Source organism: Leopardus geoffroyi, chromosome A2 (assembly GCF_018350155.1).
Source record: "Leopardus geoffroyi isolate Oge1 chromosome A2, O.geoffroyi_Oge1_pat1.0, whole genome shotgun sequence".
Classification (NCBI taxonomy): Eukaryota; Metazoa; Chordata; class Mammalia; order Carnivora; family Felidae; genus Leopardus; species Leopardus geoffroyi.
The window spans coordinates 62104075-62113166 of NC_059331.1; the positions used below are offsets into that span (position 1 = coordinate 62104075).

Genomic DNA, 9092 nt, shown 5'->3' on the forward strand with positions numbered 1-9092 from the left:
GGGTCCGTGGGCCTGCCTCTGTGCCTGGTGCTGCCCCCTCTGGGACGCTGGAGTGTCCTCTAGGTGTGCGGGCGTGGTACAGCCACAAAGTGCGCCTCAGCTCAGCCCTCCAAATATTTGGGCTCTGCCTTTGACCATGGCTTCTCAAAGCTGGGTGCAGAGGTGAGACCGCACCATCACGGAGCTCCTGGTCCTTGAGACGTTCTGTGCGTGTCCTTGTAGGAGTCAGGAGGGCCCTAAGACCCGCCCCCAGGGGGTGGGCCCCCCGCCCCCTGCACCTAGCCCACCCCTCTTCTGGGGATGGGCGCCCAGTGTCGCCTGCTGGGCTCTCCCCATGGGCCGCCCACCAGGGGCCACAGCCTCTGCCTGGTACCCAGTCCCTGAGACATGAGGAAAAAGTCACGGTCTTGCTTGAGCTGTGCCCCTCGGGGAAATCTGAGGTTGGCGCCGCGGTACCGATGTCCTGGGCTCCTTTGGGTGCTCTGGGGGCCGGTGGGGTCCTGAAGCCATTCATTTCCAGGCCGCCTGGGGGCAGGGCCTGCGGGGGGCCAGGTGGTTCACCCAGAGTACACTTTAGGCAGTGCGGGCGGAACGTTGTTTTTCTACCCGAGGTTGGTGGTTCGTGGGGCATCTGAGAGATTTTCTTAGGAGACCGGATCCTGGTGAGGCTTCTCACACATGCCCCTGAGTGTAGGCGGCTCTCGAGGACAGTCGGGAGGTTACCGCCATGAATCCAGGAGGCCTACTGTGGGGCCACCACACGGTACCTGCAGCGGCTTGTGGGGGGTGCCCTGGGAGTGACAGACAGGCCCTCTGCTTGTGCGGCTGTGGCTTAGCACTCCTGCACACACTGCACATCACACACGTTCCCACCACACATTCACACCACACACTCCTACACACGTTCACACCACACACATTCACACTACATTCACACCATGCACATCCACACCACAGACATTCCCACACACGTTCACACCACACATACCATGTTCACGTCACACACGTTCACACCAGACATGTTCACACCACACACTCACACACTACATATACTCGCACACACCAGACACGTTCACACGACACACACACACCAAACATGTCACAGACACCTTACAGGTTCACACCACACACCCCACACATCAGGCACATTCATACTCACACCCCTGATCTGACACACTGTGCATCGAGGTCCCCTCTGTCATCTGCTTATTCTTGCCTTAGCTGAGCGTCTGATGTTTAATGATGGGCATTATTTCAGGTTGAATGATGCAAAACTTAACCATACGTAACCATTTTAATTTATAAAAATGGCAGTTTGGTGTGGCTCAAACTAGTAGAAAGTGTGGGCCCCGGATCATCTCATGCACTCTCCACATAAGCTGTGAGGAAGGTCCCGTTCTCCCGCTTCACAGATGAACCACCAGAGCACAGAGGTTGAGGGACTGGCGGAGGGCCAGGAGGGAGATGGGGGTGCTGGCCGGCCTAGGAAATGGTGCTAGAAGTGCTCCCGCCACTGCTGCCTGGTGCCGCTGTGGCCGCCCATTTCCCTGCCTGGGGACAGACAGTCCCGCAGGAGGCCCGAGGTCTGCGGCATCCTGAGGGACAACAAGCGGTGGGAAGACCGGCCTCTGAGCAGCGCCTGCCAGTGTTGAGCCTGCTGGGTGGGCAGCCGGGCCCCCCTGGTTTCTTGTGTTGCGGGACATTCCTCTGCGTTCATCATTAGAGCCAATTGCTAGGAAATGGGGAATGGATTTTTCTAAAGGGAGAGAGCGAACTCCATAGGAGACACTTGGCAAAGTGAGACGAAAACTTGAGAGCTTTCGAGTTGAAGGAAGAGAATGAGTCTGTGTGTCCCGGGCATCTTCGTCATTTTAGCGGCTGGCCCTGCAGCGAAGGCCCAAGACCGTGAGCCTGCACGTCCGCGAGGCTCCTGTGTGCGCCAGGTGTGCTGTGTATGAGGTCCTGAGCAGAGCGGCCCTCAGCACGCTGGCACGGGCAGCTGACATTTGTTAAGTGCCTACCGCGTGTAGCGCCCCTGGATGCCTCTTTGGGTCCAGGGTTCGCAGGTGCTGGGAGGGGCGCGTGGGGGTCACGTCTGGCTGCGGGGGCTTCCGCGCGTGGCAGGCCCGGCTCGGAGGGCGGGGGCCAGACGTCCAGGCTCACCGGGCTGGAGCGGACTGCGCAGTCTCGTGGAGGGGTTTCCATGGATGTGTGAGGGCGGGTGGGGATCTGAGGCAGCAGCTGCGGGACGGCTGGTGGGGACGCTGCTGGTGGCCGGACGTGGGCTTGTCGGAGACCGCACACGCGCACTGGACCTGACTGTGGGGCCGCACACCCTGTGTCCCTGGGAACGGCCATGGAGCTACTTAGACTGTCCTCGTAGTCACAGCAGTGACAGCAAGCAAGGGAAATAGGTGTCCTTTGTGTCCCAGATATGGTGCTGGCATGTCACCAGTTCAACCATCGTTAAGACGTCACGTGTTCTTCTCCGTACTTCCCGAGACCCTGTGTGTTGTTCACACTCCGTGCGCACCACAGGGTGGACTTGTCACATTGGACATGTGCAGTGCCTGGTGCCGACGTGGGGCTGTGCAGCCCTGGGGTCTCACTGCGGCGTTTGTGGGTCTTGGCCCCGCATGGGGTGCTGCCCGCCCTACAGGGCCCCGGTCTCTGTGGGCACAGGTGTCCCGACTGTGGCTCCTGCCTGGTTCCCGTGTCAGGCCATGTGTGAGTCTTGGGTGTCCTCCGTGGTGAGGTGGGCTTGCCCCCAGACACCCCAGCATCAGGGAGGCTCCACCTCCCATTCCTGCTCCCGGGCCGCCCAACGGGGGCCTCCCCACTGCGTCTGCCCCAGGGCACCTTTGGGGAGGTGCTGTGTGGGGTGTTAGAAATGTGGGCGGGAGCGTGTACAGGCCGGGCCCCCTCCTGGCCTCTGCTCCTCTCATGCCCTTGGGCCCGGCCCTTCCGGCCCCCGTGCCTCAGTTTCCCTGTCTCCTGTCGGAATTGTGTTCATGCCCATGGTTCAGTGATGCTGTGAATGGAACCCCGGGAATACCTTCTTCTGTGTGGATCCAAAGCAGCCGAATATCGGCAATTTCGTGTCTCAGCCTAAGGTGCTTGCGTCATCGGTAGCGGGGATGCCAGGAGGTCCTGCAGGGTGCTGATTCTCAGTGAGCAGCGGCCGAGCAACGGCCCAGGGTGAAGGCGTGTCTCACCTGTTCCCCGCTTTGTTTAGAGGGGGTGAGGGAGGGGCATACCCGGGGCAGGCCTGTCCCTTACCTGAGCCAGGTAGGGGCTGCCCAGAGCCTGCTCTTGAGCTTCCACACCTGCCCTAACCTGCTGCAACGTTGCTTCCCAGCCCAGGACCCTGGTATCTCCCCCAGCCAGAGTCTGTGTGCAGAAAGTTCCAGAGGCCTCACCACAGTCTCCCTGTCAGAGAGTGGAGTGGGGCCTGTGGAGGCGTGCTGCCTGGTCATCCTGGCGACCGAGAGCAAGGTGGGTAGAGGATGGGCCCTGGCACTCAGACCCATCCCCACCAGGTCCCTGAGCTTCCTAGAGCTGGCCAGGCCCCGCCCACAACCCAGGCCCCGCCCACAACCCAGGCCCCGCCCCAACCTCCAACCCAGACTCTGACCCCTCCCACACCCCAACCAGGCTCCTCCCAGATGCCCCCCACCCAGACCCTGTCCACACCCTGACCCAGGCTTCCCCTACACTCCTCCGACCCCGGGGGCTCCTCACACACCCTGAGCAGGCTCTGCCCACACCCTGACTTAGACTCTTCCCACGCTGCAACCTAGGGTCCGCCCACACCCTGATCCAGATTCCGCTCATACCCCTGTCTAGACCCCGCCCACACCCTGACCCAGGCTCCTCCCACGTGCCGGCCCAGGCCCCTCCCACAACCTGCCCAGGTCCTACCTACATCCATGACCTAGGCCCCTCCCACATCCCAATCCAGGCTTCTCCCACATGCCGGCCCACGCCCTTCCCACAACCTGCCCTGGTCCCTCCCACAACCTGCCTACATCCATGACCCAGGCCCCTCCCACATCCCAGTCCAGGCTCCTCCCACATGCCGGCGCACTGCCCTGCTTAGGCTCCTGCCAGCTACACTGAGTCTGGTGCCTTCAGGCTGTGCTGCTTTTTTATTTCAGGGGCCTCACCCCTTTTTCTCTAAGACCTATGGGGGCAGTGGTCTCCCGTACCCCAAGCTGTGCCCTGAGAGGGGCGAGTGTGGGCTTGGGGCCCCCCAGCTGCCTCAGACCTGGCAGCCTAGGAGAGCTCTTTAGTAGTCATCAGTTTAGTTTATGTCTGTAAGACTAGTGGGGACCGCGGTGCCGCGGGAGCCTCTGATCAGTGCCCTTCCTCAGCTCTGCCTGCCTTTCAGCCAGGCAGCTCTCAGGGGGCTGTGTCCCTGGCCTGTCCCCACTGCAGGTCCCTCTAGACACCACCCTGTGACCGGGGGTAGAACTGCCCCCGACGGGACCCACACGCCTGTGAAGCTGTGTGCTCTCCCCGAACTCTGGGCAGCAGAGGGGACCTGGGCAGCCCCGGGCAGCAGATGGGGGCTGGCGGCTGACGCACCTGGCCCCTCGGGTCCAGAGAGCCTTCTGGATGTGGGCTGGTCCCCTTGGGGACCCGCTGAGAGGTGGGGGGCCCAGGGCCCGAGAAGCAGGTGCCCGGCAAGCCGCCCAGGAGGGTCCAGCTTTGTTGCAGGTCGCTGCTGAGGAGCTGTGCTCCCTGCTCGGGCAGGTCTTCCAGATTGTGTACACAGAGTCCACCATCGACTTTCTGGACCGAGCCATATTTGACGGGGCCTCGACACCCACCCACCACCTGTCTCTCCACAGCGGTACGTGGGCCTAGGCGAACAGCCATGCCGTCGGGCGTTGATCCGTGGCCTGACAAGGCAGCCAGGTCCCCCGCCTTGGCTAGCCTGGTGGCGTCCTGCATGACTGGGGACCAGGGAACGCTCTCTCAGCCAGTTGCTTCACTGACCTCTGAACAGAGGGCCAGGAGGGGCTCGGAGCACAGGGGGCTGGAGGGTGGGTATGGGGCAGGACCCCCAGGCCTTGCTGCTCTCGGGGTGAGGGCTTCTTCCAGGACCAAGGCTGCCTGGGTGGTGGGCACTTGGAAGCCGCCACGTCCTCTGGTATCTGTGGAGCATTTTCAGGTGCGCTAGAGCACGGGACGGGCTTCACCTGCACACGGCTGGGTCACTATATCTGTGTTTTGCACGCCAAGGGTGTCCATTGGTTCCCACTGCCAGGGATGCCCCTTGCTTGTCCCACCCGCCCCTCTCAGAGCTCACCAGCTGCACACAATGGTGTCCGTGTTCCTCATGATCTGCATCACACGGACCTGAGGTCATCTGTCCAGTGTTTCCCGAGGAGCTGCTGTGCACCAGGCTCTGCCGGTGTGAGGGTCTCAGGCCCCCGGGGGCCGCCTCTGTCCTCGGCGAGTAGCTGTCCCCGCATGGAGCTCCTTGGGTCCAGGCTGAGGGTCAGACCCACCTCTGATTGTGGCTTCTGCACCCCCGCCCCCCCCCCCCCCCCCCCGCCCACTGCGGCCGTGAGATGTGGGGCAGGTCGTCCGACCTCTGGGATTCAATTCCTCACCCAAAGGGGGCAACACAGCCTCGAGGACGCTGCTGGCGCCCCCAAGTTGCGTTTCCCTTATCCTTGGCCACTGGGGAGCACTCTTCAGGCGCCCGCTTGGTGCGTCCTCCGAGGCCAGAGCCTTGCGCTCAGGCCCAGACCTGCAGCAGGTGGTATGGCTCAGGACCCCCCAGGAGGGGCCTGCGTCTTCTGCCAGGTACTGGGCCGCCGGTCTCCGTGCCCCCTCCCCATGTAACCGGCAGTCTCTTCCGCACTCCCTGCAGACGACTCTTCCACCAAGGTGGACGTGAAGGAGCCGTATGAGACGGAAGTCGGCACGTTGTGAGTACCCCGCCCACTGCCCCTCGCTCCTGTCAGCTGCCTGGACTGCCATGCTGGGCGCCCCCTGGCCATCATTGGGCCCCCGTGGGGCGCGGCGGGGCAGAGGCGGGGAGCCGCGTGCCCATGGCCCCTGTCCTTGCAGCTCCTTCCCCGAGTGCGCGCACGCAGGTGGCGTGTCGCCCTTGTCCTTCTGTATGCAGACGGCGCCCCACTCCAAGACGGTCAGTGAGAGCGAGCTGAGCGCCACTGCCACTGAGCTGCTGCAGGACTACATGCTCACGGTGCGCCTAAGGGGGCGGGGGGGGGGGATGCAGGGAGCAGGGACAGGGGACCCTGCTGGTGACCTCATGTACTTCTCTGTGTGCCCACACCCTTAGGGCGCACTCATGGTCAGAGGAGGGCTGCCGGGTGGGCTCCTCGTGGTTCTCAGTCAGCGTTCCCCTCCCTGTAGGAGGACGGCAGCTGCGGGGCAGGGGGGAGGATCAGCAGCTGCGGGGGCGGGGGGAGGACAGTGGCTGCGGGGGTGGACATTGGCTGCAGGGGGGGTGAAGGAGAGCAGCTACAGAGGGGGAGAACCACGGCTGTGTGTGTGGGGGGGACAGAGGCTGCAGGGGGGAGGACCATGACTGTGGGGGAGGACAGCGGCTGCAGGGAGGAGGACCGCAGCTGAGTGTGGGAGGACAGAGGCTGCAGGGGGGAGGAATGCGGTCGTGTGCGTGTGGGACGACCACAGCTGTGTGTGGGGTAGGACCGCGGCTGTGTGGAGGAAGTCAGCCGTGTGTGTGGGGAGGATTGTGGCTGTGGGAGGGAGGACCACGGCTGTAGGGGGGAGGACTGCAGCTGTGTGTGAGAGAGGACAGTGGCTGCTGTGGGGAGGAGCACAGCCGAGTGTGGGGTGACAGCGGCTACAGGGGAAGGACCGTGGCCGTGTGCTGGGGAGGATCGTGGCTGCGTGGGGGAGGATCGCGGCTGTGTGTGTGGATCACAGCCGTGTGTGTGGGAGGATGGCGTCTGCAGGGGGGAGGACCATGGCCTTGTGTGTGGGAGGATCGCGGCCGAGTGTGGAGGGAAAGGGGCTGCGGGGTTTGTGGCGGTGCCGCTCATCCCCGCCCTCCTCCCCCGGCAGCTGCGCACCAAGCTGTCCTCACAGGAGATCCAGCAGTTCGCGGCGCTGCTGCACGAGTACCGGGATGGGGCCTCAGTGCATGAGTTCTGCATCAATCTGCGCCAGCTGTATGGGGACAGCCGCAAGTTCCTATTGCTGGGTGAGTCCCGCAGGCGTGCGGCTGGAGTGTGGGAGGCTCCATTGAGGATGGGCTCAGGGTGGGTCGGCCCGGAGGGCTCTTTCCGTTGACTGGCAGGACCTGCCCACGGGAGCCAGACTGAGGAAGCCGGGACTGTGTGCGTGGTCAGAGCAACTGCTGGGGGTGGGGGGGCTTCCTCCAAGAAGGTGACACTTGAGTGGGTTTTGGCGGGTGACTAGGAGTTCGCTGGGCGGAGAAGCGAAGGCACCACTTCCAGGTAGAAGGACCTGCCTTTGTTGAGACGCTGGCCCTGAGCTCAGGCGGTGGGTGGGTGACATGTAGCCCTACACGCCTACTATGCACACCCTGTGGGATGACGGCCTCGGCTGTGTCTTCTGAACCCTGAGCCTGGAGAAGGCAGCCGGTGATGTGGGCTCTGCCCCCCACTGTCCAGGGAGGGTGCACTTGTTCAGGCTGCCACCTGGCACATCCAGCCCGAGCTCTCGCCGACCCCCAGCCTCCCCGCCGGGGTCAGTTACCCACAACCCCCCCACCCCCATGTTCTTTTGTGTCTGGTCCTCGCACGGAGGAGTGGGTGGTGCCGGGGGAGGTCCGCCCACCCTCTCTGTTCTGCACTCAGAGGCCTGTGAGCAGCCGCAGCCAGAACCAGGCAGGGATGGGAGGCCAGCCACCTGCTGCAGAGCCAGGACCTGCGGGCGCTCCCCCTGCGTCTGTTGGGCCAGGGGGGCGGGGCTGGACGTGGGGCAGGAGCCTCAGGCGAACCCTGTGTCCACAGGTTTGCGGCCCTTTATCCCGGAGAAGGACAGCCAGCACTTCGAGAACTTTCTCGAGACCATCGGGGTGAAGGACGGCCGGGGCATCATCACCGACAGCTTTGGCAGGTACCGGCGGGCGCTGAGCTCCACCTCCACCTGCACCTGCCCTGGGAACAGGGCCACGGGCAGCTCGGATGACCAGTCTGCGCCCTCGGAAGGGGACGAGTGGGACCGCATGATTTCGGACATCAGCAACGACATCGAGGCTCTGGGCTGCAGCATGGACCGGGACTCGGCCTGACCCTCTACTGTGAAGGACGCGCCCTGGGGCGCCGGTGCACGGGCCTGTCCCTGGAGGGATCCTGGGGGTCCCTTCGGTTTTGCACACGACGTTCCTGTCGAAACCCTCAGAGACCTTCAAAGAAGTTTACTGCGATGTGAACGATTCATCCGTGGTCTTGGTGTGCTTGTGATCTGGTGGGTGCGGGGCTGGGGGCCTGGGGTGGCTGCCCTTTGGCTCTTGGGGCAGCAGGTGCTGGTGTGACCCCTCACCTGAGTCCCCGGTTCCTTGGTTTCCCTGCTGTCACAGGTGGTCCCACCCCAAACCTGTCCCCCTTTCTCCACCCTGAGAGCCCAGGATCCTGGTTTTCAGGGGGCCATCGGCACTGCATCCTAGGTCTTTCTTGGCTGGGCCCCTCCTGTATCCTTGGCACATGGGGAGGCAGCAGGGGTGACCCACCCTGGGGTCGGGGCCTGGAGATTGTAGTGCAGGAGGGTCAGGTGGAGAGCCCCTCACCCAGGAGATGCCTCTGCCGGGGGAGACCCCTGGCAGCATGTGCAAGAAGCTCCAGGCTGAGCTGGGTGGGTGCTGGGTCCCCAAGGAGGGAGGAGAGGGCCCTCAGCTTCCAGGGAGGCAGGGGTCCCAGCAGCAGGTTGGGATGCGAAGAGGGGTCTCATTCTTGGCTCTGGTCTGGGCTGTCTGGGAGCTGGTCGTGGGCCCGGGCAGGCAGAGCTAAGGGGACATCCAGTCGGGTCCAGCCTCTCCCCAGCCCACTATGGGTCTGAGTGGCCATAGCGGGAGTGGGGGAGGTGGCCACATGACAGGCCCTGCCCTAAATGTCCTGTGTGGA

At 63.7% G+C, this 9092-nt stretch overlaps 1 protein-coding gene across 6 annotated transcripts in view; it reads left to right on the forward strand.

Annotated features, from left to right (window-relative positions):
* The window catches only part of CCM2 (CCM2 scaffold protein), a 42172-nt gene extending 33761 nt beyond the window's left edge, over positions 1–8411 (forward strand). For 5 of the 6 annotated variants that reach the window (XM_045494198.1, XM_045494203.1, XM_045494199.1 and 2 more), the window contains 6 exons: positions 3359–3495; positions 4720–4855; positions 5885–5942; positions 6085–6223; positions 7069–7207; positions 7983–8411. In XM_045494198.1, the coding sequence (XP_045350154.1) occupies positions 3359–3495; positions 4720–4855; positions 5885–5942; positions 6085–6223; positions 7069–7207; positions 7983–8263 (890 nt within the window). In that variant the 3' untranslated portion in view covers positions 8264–8411. The remainder of the gene's footprint in view (positions 1–3358; positions 3496–4719; positions 4856–5884; positions 5943–6084; positions 6224–7068; positions 7208–7982) is intronic. The other variant, XM_045494201.1, reaches the window with a different exon arrangement.
* Positions 8412–9092: the final 681 nt, after the last annotated feature.